The 19,186-nt window shown below is 41.6% G+C and overlaps 1 protein-coding gene across 2 annotated transcripts; it reads left to right on the forward strand.

Moving 5' to 3' along the window:
* Window positions 1–55: 55 nt before the first annotated feature.
* galr2b (galanin receptor 2b) lies at window positions 56–17,506 on the forward strand. Of its 2 annotated transcripts, none has more exons than XM_052049013.1 (3): window positions 56–371; window positions 13,284–13,666; window positions 15,912–17,506. In XM_052049013.1, exons 2-3 carry the CDS (start codon window positions 13,293–13,295, stop codon window positions 16,672–16,674), a joined length of 1,137 nt encoding a protein of 378 aa, XP_051904973.1. In that variant the 5' UTR covers window positions 56–371; window positions 13,284–13,292; the 3' UTR covers window positions 16,675–17,506. The 2 variants fall into 2 exon arrangements, with proteins under 2 accessions (XP_051904973.1, XP_051904972.1); XM_052049012.1 differs by lacking the exon at window positions 56–371 and adding an exon at window positions 3,250–3,336.
* Window positions 17,507–19,186: the final 1,680 nt, after the last annotated feature.

Below are 19,186 nucleotides of genomic sequence, written 5' to 3' on the forward strand. Positions count from 1 at the left end.
ACTTTAAATTTAAAAAAAAGTGTACAGTAGTTCCATACGACTGCACTTTCTGAAAAGAACAACTTGTGAGCCCAACTACATGTATACGTATAATTTAAAAATTATATCCAGTGTGTAATATATTTAAAAGTGACCTCCAATGGTGTCATATCTTTAAATTGGCTTTATTTATTGTTTTTTTTTCAAGCTCTGCTGCTACCCCAACCGCCCCAGTAAACAAATGAACAGTATTGGCCAATCCGACGACCCTCTGTCGTGTTATTCGGAACGCATGTGATGCACTTGTTGATGCAGAAGATGTACCTGCTCACCCCACTGGTCCACATTCCACCGGGATGATGAATGATCTGATGAAACTCGTCTGAGTGAAGGTGAGAGAGAAATTCAGGAATGATTCACAGCACTCACCGTGGAAATGTGGCTACTCTAGAATCTGAATTGGATGCGTCTACATATATATTGGATGGTTGCCGCCATAGTGTGATGACTATTTGTCCAAAACGTCCCACGAGTGCTTGGGAATCAAATAATGTCCTTAACAAAATGTTGAGCTTCATTATTACATTTCTCAGTTCCACGGCACGGACATGGTTGCGGACTAATTGCGAGTCAATACGGCTTTTCCCCGAGGCCCACCGGTGACAGCCCACCGCTGCTCAATTGTTAATCGCACGCCCACCAGCGGTCTTCAGCGTCGGCATGCTTACCCCTGAATGTTTGTTGTTTTTTTCACAATATCTTAACATTGAAAGTGAATGCGAAAAACAACTCAACTAAATTTGATTAAAACGTGTATGAAATTCGCCGTTGGAGCGGGAGGGGGCGCCATCTAAAACCTCGCCCAGGGTGCTACTTTTGTGTGGGAGTCAAATATGCGCCTTGGCTCAACAAAGGTTGTGAAGCTAGTCCAGCTAATGACGCTTTGAAGCACCAAGCACCTGATGTGCATCCTTAATTTCCTCAGAGATTTTGATTAATATGCTGGGGTGGGGGCAGGAACAATCTTGGAATGTGCAATTGATTTTTACAGTGCAGAAAATAAATCAATATTAAACGTGCTCTTGGCCAAACAGTAAAATCTTCTTTTCATAGTTAATTCACCGGGAATAATTACGTGATTGTTGAGGATAATGAGACCATCGGTTGTTCGGTCACAGCGGCTATTATATTGGACTTGTTTTTGAGACGCGCATGAGCGACACTTGACAGGCAAACTGAAATCGCAAGGACGACTTTGCATAATGTCAGCGCTGCAAAACCCTCCCATTAACACAAATCAATTTTTTTTTTAATGTTCGCTCTGAGGGGGAAGTTAACTAGTGGCGTTAGCTCAACTTTGACAAGGCCACAGGCCAGAGCAAGACGGGAACAATTTGTTTTGTTTTTAAAACATTCACCAGTCTCTTTGTTTGGCGACTCGCTTGAACGTCACGAAAGGCGTCAGGCCGTAGTTGGCAATCCATCCTTTTGTCTTGGTGCCGCCCTTTTTCCAGCAATCCCTAGCTGGTTGCCATGGAGACCCTCTTAAGAAACAACTCCGGGAGGTGTTCCTGAATTTAATTAGGCCTGCGTTTTTCCTCCTCACGATTTCTTAGATTTCTCTCGCCATTATTGATGATACAGCCATTTGCCATTCATTATCACGGGTACAGTTTTTTCGATTGCGTGAATGAAGACCCGTCACCAAACACAACTACCGCCATTCCAATTTGCGCTGCTTATCAGTGCTTCATGTTGCTAACACTGTAAGCTAACGCTAACCTCTGCTTCACTTTTGGCTTTGAGAGGATAGCGTCGGCGGCTGTCGCAGTTTCGACAAAATTCATCACATGGACGCATTTTCAGACAAGATTTCTTGGTTGTTTAACTTGAAACTTAATGCGTGGGCACTCAAGAGACTTTTTAAATGAGACATTTGATTAAAATAACATGTCCTAATTCATATGACTTGACGAAACTTGTATTGCTTGAAAAACGAACTCTTTAAAAACTGTTTCACTGATGAATGACACACGTTAATGACACGTTGATGGCATCGCCTTCACTCAGCCGCTCGTTTGCATGTTACACTGTGATGGACCCCCCCCCCCCGCCACCACCAAAAAACAGCTCTAGGACCTTTTAGAAGGTCATAATCGGCTTGGAGTGTGACTATATGTCCTCATGCTCACTGGAGAGTGTGTGTTTGCTGCCTGGGAGCTCGGATGACTCACTTTCAGTGTCAACAACGAGAAGAAAATCAAGTTGAGACTCCGGAGCAAAGGTGGGCGCAGTAGTCGGAAATTGTCATCAAGTAGGAGTACTATAACTTTGGATTTTGATTGTTAATATGATATGAGTAAAAAGTAGTTACATAAAAAATACTTCGGGATGAGTAATGAAGTCCATCCATCCATTTTGTAATCCGTTTATTCTCATGTGGGCCGCAGGCGTGCTGGAGAATATCCCAGCTGTCTTCGGGCAGGAGACAGGGTTCACCCTCAACTGGTCGCAAGGGCACACACAGACAAACAACCATTCGCGCTCAAAATCACACGAGGGACACTTTTGAGTGTTCCATCAACCTGCCGTGCATGTTTTTGGAACGTGGGAGTGCTTCACAAGAATGTATTCTTTATCCTCTGAGAAAATGACCAACACTGCATTACTGTGGCTTATTGAGGAGTTTTGCCTACCTCCATGTATGCTATTGTTGGTTTTTGTTTTAATGTTTTTTTTTTGAAGGAGGGCGGGGGGGGGGAGGGCTGGAATGGATTCATGGCATTTCCATTCGTTTTAATAGACGCCACTGAGCAAAAGACAGAAAAGAGCTTCCCCAAATGCGAAGTGTAATTATTTACACATTCACGCATTCCAGTGAAGAGCAGCAAATACACGCAGGCGCCGAGCCTCAATCATCAACAATAAATAATCAGCATCCTCCACCGTCTAAAATTCATGGCTCATATTTATTGTTCGTGGGGTGTCACTGTTTTAATGACTAACCTGAGGCAGAACTGGCATTACCGCTGTAATTAAAATCCCGACACTATTTGTTTCCTGTGTTTCCCCTCCATCCCTCCCCGACTGAACCCAACACTCGAACCCCCCAACTGCAAGACCCACGACATGCCAGCGCAGCATCTCTCGTCCTCCTCTCCTTTCTGCAGGGGAAGCTCAAGTGGAGGCTTACCACCGATGGTGAGGAAGAGGACATGAGTGGGTGGGTGTGAGAATGGCGGGGGAGGGAGGGAGGGGTTGGGAGGGGCGGAGATGGCAGATAGCAACAAGAATCAGATAGCAAGAGGGAACGAAAGGACTCGGTACGGGGAGTCGGTACCGTTACGTCTTCATCAGGTGCGTTGCATGCGGATCCAAATGTTGCATTTCCGGCGAGATTTTTTAAGGCTGTGCAAAGTTTAGCGATGCATGCTGTTTGCCTTCGTAATAGTGTTGATGACTTTGCTGGTAGTTGAATGGTTCCTGCGTCGGCATTCCGCTGCAGAGATGCAGGTTTCGAATCCGGCTAATGCATTCCTGTGCGTTCTCAAAAATGTGAACAGTGCATTTTTTGAGCTTCTCCGAAACTCTTCGTGTTTACACTAAGAACAATTTAAAGTGCTTATTAGTCACCTGACTGTTAGTCGAATGGTTAGTACGTCGGCATTGCGCTGCAGAGGTACAGGGTTCGATTCCGGCTGAGTAGCTGTTCTTAAACACATGGATGGATATCCATTTTGTGATCCTCTTCCCTGCACAACTATGCACACTCACACTCACGGCGAGGAACAATATATAACATTCATTCCCTGCCTGGTAGTCGACAAATGGTAAATTGTACATACTTTTTTTTGCCGAAAAGGTGATTTGGGCCGAAAAAAAGACCATCTAGAGGTGTATAAGGCATTTTGGGCCGAAAAGAAAAGACCATGTGGAGGAAGGCAATTTTGGCCGAAAAACAACCATGTACTGTATATACTAAGGCGTTTTTAACCCCCAAAAAACGACCATGTATAGTAAGGCGTTTTTAGCCGGAAAAAAAACGACCGTGTATAGTAAGGCGTTTTTAACCGAAAAAAAAACAAACCATGTATAGTTAGGCGTTTTTAGCCGAAAAAAGCAACCATGTGCAGTAAGGCGTTTTTGGCCAAAAAAAACGACCATGTAAGGCGTTTTTAACCGAAAAAAAACCAAACCATGTATAGTAAGGCGTTTTTAGCCGAAAAAAAGCGACCATGTATAGTAAGGTGTTTTTGGCCGAAAAAAACGACCATGTATAGTAAGGCGTTTTTGGCCGAAAAAAACGACCATGTATAATAAGGCGTTTTTGGCCGAAAAAACGACCATGTAAGGCGTTTTTGGACGAAAAAAAATCCCTTGAATAGTAAGGCGTTTTTGGCCTTACTATACATTGTCATTTTTTTCAGCCAAAAACGGCTGACTATACATGGTCGTTTTTTTCGGCCCAAAATGCCTGACTATACATGGTCGTTTTTTCGGCTAAAAACGCCTTACTATACATGGTCATTTTTTTGGCTAAAGACGCCTAACTATACATGGTCGTTTTTTTCGGCCCAAAACGCCTTACTTTACATGGTCGTTTTTTTCGGCCCAAAACGCCTTACTATACATGGTCATTTATTTTCAGCACAAAACGCCTTACTATACATGGTCGTTTTTTTGGCTAAAAACGCCTAACTATACATGGTCATTTTTTTGGCTAAAAACGCCTAACTATACATGGTCGTTTTTTTTGGCCCAAAACGCCTTACTTTACATGGTCGTTTTTTTCGGCCCAAAACGCCTTACTATACATGGTCATTTATTTTCAGCACAAAACGCCTTACTATACATGGTCGTTTTTTTGGCTAAAAACGCCTAACTATACATGGTTGTTTTTTTCGACCAAAACGCCTTACTATACATGGTCATTTATTTTCAGCACAAAACGCCTTACTATACATGGTCATTTATTTTGTCCAAAAACGCCTAACTATACATGGTCGTTTTTCTGGCTAAAAATGCCTAACTACACATTGTTGTTTTTTTCAGCACAAAACGCCTTACTATACATGGTCATTTTTTTGGCTAAAGACGCCTAACTATACATGGTCGTTTTTTTTGGCTAAAAACGCCTAACTATACATGGTCGTTTTTTTTGGCTAAAAACGCCTAACTATACATGGTCGTTTTTTTCGGCCCAAAACGCCTTACTTTACATGGTCGTTTTTTTCGGCCCAAAACGCCTTACTATACATGGTCATTTATTTTCAGCACAAAACGCCTTACTATACATGGTCGTTTTTTTGGCTAAAAACGCCTAACTATACATGGTTGTTTTTTTCGACCAAAACGCCTTACTATACATGGTCATTTATTTTCAGCACAAAACGCCTTACTATATACATGGTCATTTTTTTCGGCCAAAAACGCCTTACTATACATGGTCGTTTTTTTGGCTAAAAACGCCTAACAATACATGGTCGTTTTTTTCGGCCCAAAACGCCTTACTATACATGGTCGTTTTTTTGGCTAAAAACGCCTAACTATACATGGTCGTTTTTTTCGACCCAAAACGCCTTACTATACATGGTCATTTATTTTCAACACAAAACGCCTTACTATATATACATGGTCGTTTTTTGACTAAAAACGACTAACTATACATGGTCGTTTTTTTCGGCCCAAAACGCTTTACTATACATGGTCATTTATTTTCAGCACAAAACGCCTTACTATACATGGTCGTATTTTTGGCTAAAAACGCCTAACTATACATGGTCGTTTTTTTGGCTAAAAACGCCTAACTATACATAGTCGTTTTTTTCGGCAAAAAACGTCTTCGGCCTAAAACAACTTATTATACATGGTCGTTTATTTTCAGCACAAAACGCCTTACTATACATGGTCGTTTTTTTGGCTAAAAACGCCTAACTATACATAGTCGTTTTTTTGGCTAAAAACGCCTAACTATACATGGTCGTTTTTTTCGACCCAAAACGCCTTACTATACATGGTCGGTTTTTTTTGGCCAAAAACGCCATACTATATATGGTAGGTTTTTTCGGCCCAAAACGCCTTACTATACATGTTCGTTTTTTTGGCTAAAAACGCTTAACTATACATGGTCGTTTTTTTCAGCTCAGAACGCCTTACTATATATACATGGTCGTTTTTCCGGCCCAAAACGCCTTACTATCCATGGGTCATTTTTCCAGCCCAAAACACCTTACTATACATGTTTTTTTTTTTTCGGCCCAAAACGCCTTATTGTACATGGTCGTTTTTTCGGCCAAAAACGTCTTACTCCACATGGTCGCTTTTTTCGGCCCAAAATTCCTTACTTTATACGTGGTCGTTGTTGTTCGGGTAAAGACGCCTTACCACACATGGTCGTTTTTTTTCGGCCCAAAACGCCTTACTGTACATGGTCGTTTTTTCGGCCAAAAACGCCTTCCTTTACATGGTCGTTTTTTTCGGCAAAAAACACCTTACGTCGTTTTTTTGTTCGAGCCAAAAACGCCTTCCTTTACATGGTTGTTTTTTTTTCGGTTAAAAACGCCTTTCTAAACATGGTCGTTTATGTCTTCCCAAAATGCCTTACTATACATGGTCGCTTTTTTTTTGGCCCAAAATGACTTACTTTTACGTGGTCGTTTTTTTCGGCTAAAAATGCCTTACCATGCATGGTCGTTTTTTTTCCGGCCAAAAACGCCTTACTATACATGGTCGTTTTTTGGCTAAAGACGCCTAACTATACATGGTCGTTTTTTTCGGCCCAAAACGCCTTACTATACATGGTCATTTATTTTCAGCACAAAACGCCTTACTATACATGGTCGTTTTTTTGGCTAAAAACGCCTAACTATACATGGTCGTTTTTTTGGCTAAAAACGCCTAACTATACACGGTCGTTTTTTTCGGCCCAAAACGCCTTACTATACATGGTCGGTTTTTTTTGGCCAAAAACGCCATACTATATATGGTAGGTTTTTTCGGCCCAAAACGCCTTACTATACATGTTCGTTTTTTTGGCTAAAAACGCTTAACTATACATGGTCGTTTTTTTCAGCTCAGAACGCCTTACTATATATATACATGGTCGTTTTTCCGGCCCAAAACGCCTTACTATCCATGGGTCATTTTTCCAGCCCAAAACACCTTACTATACATGTTTTTTTTTTTTCGGCCCAAAACGCCTTATTGTACATGGTCGTTTTTTCGGCCAAAAACGTCTTACTCCACATGGTCGCTTTTTTCGGCCCAAAATTCCTTACTTTATACGTGGTCGTTGTTGTTCGGGTAAAGACGCCTTACCACACATGGTCGTTTTTTTTCGGCCCAAAACGCCTTACTGTACATGGTCGTTTTTTCGGCCAAAAACGCCTTCCTTTACATGGTCGTTTTTTTCGGCAAAAAACACCTTACGTCGTTTTTTTGTTCGAGCCAAAAACGCCTTCCTTTACATGGTTGTTTTTTTTTCGGTTAAAAACGCCTTTCTAAACATGGTCGTTTATGTCTTCCCAAAATGCCTTACTATACATGGTCGCTTTTTTTTCGGCCCAAAATGACTTACTTTTACGTGGTCGTTTTTTTCGGCTAAAAATGCCTTACCATGCATGGTCGTTTTTTTTCCGGCCAAAAACGCCTTACTATACATGGTCGTTTTTTGGCTAAAGACGCCTAACTATACATGGTCGTTTTTTTCGGCCCAAAACGCCTTACTATACATGGTCATTTATTTTCAGCACAAAACGCCTTACTATACATGGTCGTTTTTTTGGCTAAAAACGCCTAACTATACATGGTCGTTTTTTTCGGCCCAATATGCCTTACTATACATGGTCAGTTTTTTTGGCCAAAACCGTCTTACTATACATGGTCGTTTTTTCGGCAAAAAACGTCTTCGGCCGAAAACAACTTATTATACATGGTCGTTTATTTTCAGCACAAAACGCCTTACTATACATGGTCGTGTTTTGGCTAAAAACGCCTAACTATACATGGTCGTTTTTTTCGGCCCAAAACGCCTTACTATACATGGTCATTTATTTTCAGCACAAAACGCCTTCCTATACATGGTCGTTTTTTTTGGTTAAAAACGCCTAACTATACATGGTCAGTTTTTTTGGCCGCAAACGTCTTACTATACATGGTCGTTTTTTTGGCAAAAAACGTCTTCGGCCCAAAACAACTTATTATACATGGTCGTTTTTTTCGGCTAAAAACACCTTACTATACATGGTCGTTTTTTTCGGCCCAAAACGCTTTACTATACATGGTCATTTATTTTCAGCACAAAACGCCTTACTATACATGGTCGTTTTTTTGGCTAAAAACGCCTAACTATACATGGTCGTTTTTTTGGCTAAAAACGCCTAACTATACGTGGTCGTTTTTTTCGGCCCAATATGCCTTACTATACATGGTCAGTTTTTTTGGCCAAAAACGCCTAACTATACATAGTCGTTTTTTTGGCTAAAAACGCCTAAGTATACATGGTCGTTTTTTTCGACCCAAAACGCCTTACTATACATGGTCGTTTTTTTGGCTAAAAACGCCTAACTATACATGGTCGTTTTTTTGGCTAAAAACGCCTAACTATACATGGTCATTTATTTTCAGCACAAAACGCCTTACTATACATGGTCATTTATTTTGGCTAAAAACGCCTAACTATACATGGTCAGTTTTTTTGGCCAAAAACGCCTAACTATACATGGTCGTTTTTCTGGCTAAAAATGCCTAACTACACATTGTTGTTTTTTTCAGCACGAAACGCCTTACTATACATGGTCATTTTTTTGGCTAAAGACGCCTAACTATACATGGTCGTTTTTTTTGGCTAAAAACGCCTAACTATACATGGTCATTTTTTTTGGCTAAAAACGCCTAACTATACATGGTCATTTTTTTGGCTAAAAACGCCTAACTATACATGGTCGTTTTTTTCGGCCCAAAACGCCTTACTTTACATGGTCGTTTTTTTCGGCCCAAAACGCCTTACTATACATGGTCATTTATTTTCAGCACAAAACGCCTTACTATACATGGTCGTTTTTTTGGCTAAAAACGCCTAACTATACATGGTCATTTTTTTGGCTAAAAACGCCTAACTATACATGGTCGTTTTTTTCGGCCCAAAACGCCTTACTTTATTTACATGGTCGTTTTTTTCGGCCCAAAACGCCTTACTATACATGGTCATTTATTTTCAGCACAAAACGCCTTACTATACATGGTCGTTTTTTTGGCTAAAAACGCCTAACTATACATGGTTGTTTTTTTCGAACAAAACGCCTTACTATACATGGTCATTTATTTTCAGCACAAAACGCCTTACTATATACATGGTCATTTATTTTGGCTAAAAACGCCTAACTATACATGGTCAGTTTTTTTGGCCAAAAACGCCTAACTATACATGGTCGTTTTTCTGGCTAAAAATGCCTAACTACACATTGTTGTTTTTTTCAGCACGAAACGCCTTACTATACATGGTCATTTTTTTGGCTAAAGACGCCTAACTATACATGGTCGTTTTTTTTGGCTAAAAACGCCTAACTATACATGGTCATTTTTTTGGCCAAAAACGCCTAACTATACATAGTCGTTTTTTTGGCTAAAAACGCCTAAGTATACATGGTCGTTTTTTTCGACCCAAAACGCCTTACTATACATGGTCGTTTTTTTGGCTAAAAACGCCTAACTATACATGGTCGTTTTTTTGGCTAAAAACGCCTAACTATACATGGTCATTTATTTTCAGCACAAAACGCCTTACTATACATGGTCATTTATTTTGGCTAAAAACGCCTAACTATACATGGTCAGTTTTTTTGGCCAAAAACGCCTAACTATACATGGTCGTTTTTCTGGCTAAAAATGCCTAACTACACATTGTTGTTTTTTTCAGCACGAAACGCCTTACTATACATGGTCATTTTTTTGGCTAAAGACGCCTAACTATACATGGTCGTTTTTTTTGGCTAAAAACGCCTAACTATACATGGTCATTTTTTTTGGCTAAAAACGCCTAACTATACATGGTCATTTTTTTGGCTAAAAACGCCTAACTATACATGGTCGTTTTTTTCGGCCCAAAACGCCTTACTTTACATGGTCGTTTTTTTCGGCCCAAAACGCCTTACTATACATGGTCATTTATTTTCAGCACAAAACGCCTTACTATACATGGTCGTTTTTTTGGCTAAAAACGCCTAACTATACATGGTCATTTTTTTGGCTAAAAACGCCTAACTATACATGGTCGTTTTTTTCGGCCCAAAACGCCTTACTTTATTTACATGGTCGTTTTTTTCGGCCCAAAACGCCTTACTATACATGGTCATTTATTTTCAGCACAAAACGCCTTACTATACATGGTCGTTTTTTTGGCTAAAAACGCCTAACTATACATGGTTGTTTTTTTCGAACAAAACGCCTTACTATACATGGTCATTTATTTTCAGCACAAAACGCCTTACTATATACATGGTCATTTTTTTTGGCTAAAAACGCCTAACTATACATGGTCGTTTTTTCGGCAAAAAACGTCTTCGGCCCAAAAGAACTTATTATACATGGTCGTTTTATTCGGCCAAAAATGCTCTATTATACATGGCCAGTTTTTTTCGGCCCAAAAGACCTTCCTAATCATGGTGGGTTTTTTCGGCAAAAAAAAGCCTTTTTTCAACATGGTCATTTTTTTTGGCCAAAAACACCTTACTGTAGATGGTTGTTTTTTTCTGCAAAAAAACGCCTGACTATACATTTTTGTTTTTGTCGGGCTGAAAAGGCCTTCCTATATATACATGGTCGTTTTTTTCGGCCCAAAACGCCTTTCTAAACATGGTTGTTTTGTTTGGCAAAAAATGTCTTACTATACATGTTCTCTTTTTTCGGCCCAAAATGCCTTACTGTATACATGGTTGGGGTTTTTTTTCGGCTAAAAACGCCTTCCTTTAGATGGTTGTTTTTTTTCGGCAAAAAACACCTTACGTCGTTTTTTTTTTTTTTTTGAAAAAATGTCTTACAATACATGTTCTCTTTTTTCGGCCCAAAATGCTTTACTGTATACATGGTTGTTTTTTTTCCGGCTAAAAACGCCTTTCTTTACATGGTTGTTTTTTTCGGCAAAAAAAACCTTACGTCGCCTTACTATATATACATGGTTGTATCACTTTCTGCTGGCATAAAAAAACGGTGAAATTACAGCCAAAATAAACAGCACGGGGAGGAAAAATGCAAAAAAAGGCGGAATTCGAACCTGGAATCCCACAATAGAGGTGGGCTTAGTATATTTTCATGAATTCAGGGAATTGCTGACATGCTGTGATGTCTGACGCAGCTTTGTCGACCTTCATTTATTTCTTTGGCATTCCAGCAAGACAAGAGCTCCAAATTCTCTTTGGAGAGGCTCAATATGTTGTACAATTTGTTCCGCCATTTGCCAAAACCCATCATGGCTCATTGTTACCGAAAACTGAGCAACTCGTCGTGAGCGTGAATTGCCAGTGGAATTCATCCTGATGAGACTCAACATAATTGAACAATTTCACGCGGGCCAGCACATACGAAACGCTTTGGGAGTGATTTTATTTTTTTTCCCTCCATTGTGGAGACGCAACAAGAGCACCACAGACAAGCCCTGCCGTGGGGAAACTTCCAAGGCGTAGCTCAGATGAGCTTCGCTTGGTGGAGTGGCCCTTTGAGAGCCCTTCGCAAATCCACTGCAACTCTTCAAGTGGCACAAAAAGAAATGAGAATTTGTGATGAAGACGTTAGGTCTTGTTGTCGGCTCACTTGTGCCGGCTTTTCATTTTCGCTTCTAAGTACTAGATTTTTTTGCGGGGGGCAAATCTGATAAGAGGGATAACAAAAACTGATTACCATCTATCTATATATATATTGCGCGTCATCCCGCACGCGGTCTGTCCTTCCGTCTGTCCCTTTTCAAAACGTACCTACTTCACCGCGCAGCTGCGCGCCGCCACTGCGCCGCTCAGGCAGTGGCTCACTACGATCGCGCTGGCATCTTAGCGAAAAAATGTTGTCTACCCACAAGCATTGCAATAAAATTGTTAGTTATTCAGTAGAGCTAAACATCTCTTTATTTTCGCGATAAGCAATGAAGATGAACCAAGCAACAACACTTTTGTGGGCCGAAGGCCTACCTTACCAGCCTTCCGCAGGAACTAGCTGATGAGCCGTTCGGAGGGCGGCGAACCAGCTAGTTTCTTTATAAGATAAAAATAAGATAACAAAACCTTGAGTAATCTCTCAATGGAGAAATTCCCAATTCACAGCAGCAAAGTTATGAAAGGAAGAAGTAGAACAACAAAATATAGGAGTTGCTGGAAAGGCAGCCACTAAAGCGGCGCCATTTTGAATTCAAAATAACAAAAATGACACAACACAACACATAGGACACAGACAGTCGTGCAATCTTCACCACTTTTCTGCATACACTTTGTTGTCTGAAGCAGTTCTAGATGAAAGAGGAGAGGATCAAAGTGTCCTTTCACCAGTGGATCAGAGACGTCATGCTGAAAATGTGCACACGTCTGCTACAAGCTAAGTTATGAAAGCAAACACGAAGCTGTAGCGTCCATTGACGAAAAGAGATTAATTCACTTCTCTTATCCCACGTAATCCGCTTCAAACTCCAAGCCGCGACTCCCAGTTCCAAATCCGCATCGGCGCTCCGCACTAACGCTCCTTTCTTCTCATCGTCGGCTCCTCAAGACTTACATCCATCCAGCTGCAGACCGTTCAACAGCACCGATCTCTCCGCTGAACAAAGCGGGGCTGTAAAAAATGCTGCCCGTTACAGGCGCAAGACACAAGCGCCCCAGAACTGTCCAGCAACGACAGTCAAATGGCGCCGACATTCCTCCCAGTCAAAAACAGTGCTGGTATACCCATGCTGCCGAGAAGGCGCAACCACCAAGCACAGAGTCTCCTCCTTGATGAATGTCGTGGCCAAAAAATGCTGAAAAAAGTCCACATCAGGTCCACACGACGTAACAACAAACACAAAGTGACAAAACAAACACAAAAACAAATAAATAAATACAAATTCAAAAAAGAAAAAACACATAGCGTAGGTGGGTAGAATACATTTAAGCTCATCAGCTTTATAGCACGTGGACAAAAGTTTTATTCTAATTAGGTTCTCCTCTCCCCAAACTACTTCAAACATGCCTGACAGTCATTCGGAACCGACTACGTGTGGATGAAAAGTTAAATGTGACGTAGTTCACGTCATCATCTGAAGTCTATTTTCCGTTTTTATGTTGTAGACTTGCAAAATGTCCGACATGGAGGATTTGAGCGGGCCGAGCCTGCAGGCCAACGCATCTGAGAGCTCCTCGTTGAACCCAGCCAGCGTGATCGTGTCGGTGGTTTTCTCGCTCATATTCCTGCTGGGCACGGTAGGCAACAGCTTGGTGCTGGCCGTGCTTCTGCGCAGCGGCCAGGTGGGCTACAACACCACCAACCTGTTCATCCTCAACCTGAGCGTGGCCGACTTCTTCTTCATCATTTTCTGCGTGCCCTTCCAAGCCACCATCTACTCACTGGACGGATGGATGTTCGGTTCCTTCATGTGCAAGGCAGTGCACTTCTTCATCAACCTCACCATGTATGCTAGCAGCTTCACGCTGGCTGCCGTATCCGTCGACAGGTAGGCGGGGCATACCCAGAACTGGTTGCCACTCACACCCTCGAGACAATTTAGAGTTTTCAATCAGCCTGCAATGCATGTTTTTGGAACGTGGGAGGAACCCGGAATACCCGGAGAAAACCCACGCAGGCCGGGGGAGAACATGCAAACTCCACACAGGGAGGACGAAGCTGGAATCAAACCTCTGCGCCCCCACTAGCCTAAACACAGGAAGAAAAAAAAAGGTTGCCATTGTTGCAGACGCAGATTGCATCACACAGTTTAAACTCAAATTTTCCATCACAATTGATCAAAAACTCACCAAATTCGCACACAAATCGGGCCGGCGAAAAATGTGCTAATTTAAATCTGTCATGCACGAGTACTAAAAAAAGGGTCTGCAGCCCCCCGTCATGAGGGTTTTGGCTGACATCTTGCACATCTCAAGCCATTAATATTGATGAGAATGGTGAGTTTTTGACGTACGATATGACAGAGCATCAAACTTAGCTCGACATATTTCAAACTATAGATTCCAATAGCACACAACAAACAACCCTCGAACATCAAAAGATGCTTACAGCTGTGTCACTTTCATTTGAAGGAGGAAGTGGGATGTTTTGTTGACAGAAGACGATTAAGCGGAGGTCATTGAGACGCCGGATTCGTAATTGAATATCATCCCAGGGCGGTGCAAAGCGACCCGCCTTGTCAGCTCAGTCAATAAAGCTCAGTTCAATTTGCAGCACACTGATCGATGTGTGTTGCAAATTTGACATGCCCATTAGGCTGCAGAAGCAAGGAGAGGTTCGCCCTTGAGATCTGAAGCTGGGCCATATGTGATGGTCTATAGTTCCAAATCGCTGTCGTCTAAATAACACTAGACACTTCGATGCATTGCGGCTTTTCTTTAATTGGCGCTCTACAACACAGTATGGCGGGAGGAATAGGTGAAGTCGCATTGGGTCTCGGACATAATAGCTCTCCAATCACAAAAAATAGTCCATGACAAAACAAAATACACAACATGGGTGATATATCGTAACTGTCCAGAAAAAGAAGCAAAAGAACATATTCACTGTTATTTACATGATGTCACTCAACGCATCAGACGCAGCAGAAACGGCTGCGCAACGAACAATAATGGCGGCCGCGACGAACTGCGGCCTCACACCAGTGACACAAGTGACCAAATGAAAAACGATACGATCAACTATATACAGTAAAACCGAAAAGAAACAAATATTACCTGCAACACAGTATGGCGGGAGGAATAGGTGAAGTTGCATTGGGTCTCGGACATAACAATGCGACTTCCTCTTAGCTCTCCAATCACAAAACATTGTCCGTGACAAAACAAAATACACAACATGGGTGATCATATCGTAACTGTCCAGAAAAAGAAGAAAAAGAACACTTTCGCTGTTATTTACATGATGTCACTCAACGCATCAGACACAGCAGAAACGGCTGCGCAGCGTACAATAATGGCGGCCGCGACGAACTGCGGGCTCACACCAAATGAAAAACGATACGATCAACTATATACAGGAAAACCGAAAAGAAACGTAAATTAAATAACCATAAAAAAGCAATGTGGGCTCAGAACGAATTAGGGAACTAATTAAACACAGCACATAGTAGAAAAAAAAACAAAGTGAAATATTGTCATAAAATTATAAATAAATGAGATGCGACTTTCCAATGGGACTTCCTCGTAGCTATGTCTGAGCTACGGCTGCAAGCTGCCCCCCTCCAGGGACTTCACCGGTTGATTTCTTCATTTGAAATGCCTTTCCAGGTCTTTTCTGCGGCCTCTTTCAGTTCTTGTTCGTTTCAAAGTGGTTTCTCCAAACAAATGCCAATATCCTGTATTTTTTTATTTTTTTTTACTTTGGTTGCGCAAAATGGCTCATTCGCACTCATCTCAACACACGATGTGTTGTTTTCTCCTTAGAGAGCATAAAACGCTTGGCCGTATCAAAGAAGAAAACTGGGATTCAACGTTTTAGTTCCGCCCTCTCGTGGAGAAGATAATTGCAACGTGACAACCCCCAGTCTGCCCTACATACAGTTGTATATATATTATTTCTGTACTCGATTTTGAAAATAAAATTAGATTCCACGTTACTTTATGAACTGCATAAGGTGCAAGGATAACAAGTATATGATATCCAATATTACTTGGTAAGGTGCTATCGGCGTCGCCGCTAAGACAAGGATCGAGTTCAACTTCTTTGAATTAACGTTAAAAGGTTGTCGACAGGTACCTGGCTATCCGCTACCCGCTGCGCTCCCGAGAGCTGAGGACGCCGTGCAACGCAGGGATCGCCATGGTAACCATCTGGGGCCTCTCCTTGGTGTTTGCCGGGCCCTACCTCAGCTACTACCACCTGATCGACTTCGCCAACAGCACCGTTTGCATCCCGGGCTGGAAGGAGAATGACCGCAAGCTCCTGGACACGTGCACCTTCCTGTTCGGCTACGTCATCCCCGTGCTGATCGTCAGCCTGTCGTACACGCGCACGATCAAGTACCTGTGGACCGCTGTGGACCCCCTGGATGGCATGTCCGAGTCCAAGCGGGCCAAGCGCAAAGTGACCAAGATGATCATCATCGTCACGGTGCTGTTCTGCATCTGCTGGCTGCCCTACCACGTGGTCATCCTGTGCTACCTGTACGGCGACTTCCCCTTCAACCAGGTCACCTACGCTTTCCGCTTGCTGTCGCACTGCATGGCTTACGCCAACTCCTGCGTCAACCCCATCGTGTACGCGCTGGTCTCCAAGCACTTCCGCAAAGGCTTCAAGAAAGTCTTCAGTTGCCTGCTCAGCAACAAGGGACGCAACAAGGTCCACGTGGTGCACGTGGCCAACACCGTGCCGGGTTTCGAGGCGGCCTCCACCGAGGTGTCGCAGATGAACGAGGAGAATGCCAGGCAGAACGAGTGCGAGATGACCAACAGGCGGCCGGCCGAGCCCCGGGAGGCCACCGTCACCCTCAACTTGCCCTTTCAGCACCCGACCTGAGCATACTGGGGAGAACCACAGGCTTTGCGGTCATTTGGAGCTGCGAGGCCTGGATAGTGCAGTCTCGTGACTAGTTTTTTAACCGCACTTGTCCTCAATAAGTGATCTTGAGCATATCGCAGCTGAGTTTTGGCAAGAATGGTAGACCACCAAATTGCAGAGCACAGATACTTGTTAGGAAAGAACCATTCCCAGATCCATCCGTCCAGCTTCTATTTGGTGGGCAAGTGGAGATACCAGGTGTCGGGCCGATACCAGTCTTACTGCAACATATTGGGTAACATGAAGCCTTCATATAATAGCCTCTGATACTTATTAAAGAAAAAAAATCAAATCATGTGTGTCAGAGAGAAATCAAGCTAACTGAAATTTGATATATCTGAAGTACGAGCGGTATCAGTACTGGTATCGGTCTGAAAAAAATGGGATGAAACATCCCTTGCCCAAAAATTGTGAGAGAAGCAGGGTATAACCTTGATTGGTTGCCAGTCAACCACAGAGCACATATAGACAAACAAGTACTGGACTATTTTGCCGTCAATGAACCCAAGAAATATGTCAGAGGACAGAACTGTGAAGCGCACATACCATCACACTGAAAAAACAAAGCAAAACGTATTGTCTCAGATAAATGCAAGGCACACTCGCGGTGTTACCTCTCTCAAGGCAGATCCATTTTTAAAAATAAGAAATCAACGAAGAAGTCTGTGCATGTCTATTCTGTCTGGATGACAGATTTTATATGCTGCTGTGTGCAGAATACACACGGCACAACCCGAAACACAATGCTGCATAGCAAATGCTGCAAACACTAACAGTGAACAGGTTTTTTTTGGAGGGGGGTTGGGAGCGGGGGGTTCCAATCAGAGGAGAGAATGTGCGTGTATGTCGACATCCAAGGCACATCCATGTAAAGATTTCTCTGACAACATCTGTGTGTGTGTGTGTGGGTGTGTGTGTGTTCATCTTGGAGCCAGTTGAACTGGAACGCAGCAGCCTCCATAACAAGCTAAAGCAGGGGCGTCGTTAAAAAAAAAAAAACATACAATATATATTACCACAGAACAGAGTGTCAAATGACCAATCCTCACAAACAACCACAAAATATATCATGTCATGAAAACCAAAAAATATTCTATAAGATATGTGTTTTATTTATTTATTGTAACATTTGTTTTAAATAATGATTTTGTACTGTTAATTAATTAGAAATATTGTATATAATTGAAAATAATTTTGTCTATTTATTTTATTGTATTTCATAGACTGCATTAAAAAAAAAATCCTCACTCATTACATCCCGTATGTGCAAGTGGAGCCGACCCTGTAAATTATTCCATTTATTATTGACCAATTGTATTAATAAATGCATTACGTTTACGATTTAATTTTTTTAAAAGTACATAGTTGTCCTCAAATATAGCTAAAATTGTCTTGGTGTGAATGAGTCAGCTGAGATACCTTTTAAAAGACAGTCTTGTATTACAAGTTAACTCGTTTCCAAATATATACAAATTATAAAGAGTCAAATTGAACATACGATGGCTTTAAATGACTTTACGTGTTCCCAACTGGCTGCATTAGTGAACCTAACACTCGAGTGCTTTCATCATTTTTGGCCTTAACCATCATCTGCACTTTATACGAACTGCATCGCCTCACCAAGACGACACAGAACTTTGAGTATTACAAAAAAAAAATCTAATATTTTCTTGAACAAATGTGTAGGCTTTTGAATGGTGACATTTTGACCAAAATACAGGCTTCACATATTGCAACATGTGCTATCACACATTGTGCATAATTGAAATGAACTGTGTTTTGTGTTCCACATGCAAATTAAGGAAATAGTGATCCTTTTATTTTGCGACCTCAGTTTTATAAAACTCTACGTACACATTTTAACAATCAGGTGATGCCAGCGTTGTGGTGATACCTGGATTATTATTACGATTACAAAAAAATCTGCACACGTAATTGCTTTTCCTTGATGAGCATGTTTCTCTTTGGTGTTATTTATGATTTACTTACTTGGATGTGTTCCCCAGTGCACTTGTTCACGGTGTGTATATTTTGAAAAGATGTTATATTTTCTGCATATTGGAAAAGAAACTGAAGTCATCGCCACTTGAACAAAAATCTATATTGCCAATGTTCCGTCGACATGTCAGTATAATTACGCGTGCTTTGGCCTACCTCAACCTTGTCTTTTTGTTTAGTTTTTTTGTATATTTCCAAACAATTTTCCTCTCAAAGGATGACTGTTCCGAACAGGAGTGTTGTTTTGTTTTTTCCATTTACATCAAAGTGGACATTTTTGATGCATTTGCTGTGACCGCGTAGGCGCTTTATTGTACTTCTAAGGTGGCATAAATGCATAATGGAAAATTGAATCTTGTGGAGCGGCGTTGCAAAGGGGTATATCTTTTCACAGGTAGTTTCCTGAAAGTTTCTGCTAAATTTCAAAGGGAATATAAGATGGAAAATATTCCAAATGGGACAATTGAAATTG

The sequence above is a fragment of the Hippocampus zosterae genome, chromosome 17 (genome assembly GCF_025434085.1).
Source record: "Hippocampus zosterae strain Florida chromosome 17, ASM2543408v3, whole genome shotgun sequence".
Classification (NCBI taxonomy): domain Eukaryota; kingdom Metazoa; phylum Chordata; class Actinopteri; order Syngnathiformes; family Syngnathidae; genus Hippocampus; species Hippocampus zosterae.

Excerpts from the sequence above, each read along its gene's own strand:
- galr2b (XM_052049012.1), top strand. The coding sequence starts at position 3,253 with ATGGCAGATAGCAACAAGAATCAGATAGCAAGAGGGAACGAAAGGACT. Across the intron at positions 3,337-13,283 it reads TACCGTTACGTCTTCATCAG|ACTTGCAAAATGTCCGACAT; the intron begins GTGCGTTGCATG and ends TTTATGTTGTAG. Across the intron at positions 13,667-15,911 it reads GCTGCCGTATCCGTCGACAG|GTACCTGGCTATCCGCTACC; the intron begins GTAGGCGGGGCA and ends GGTTGTCGACAG.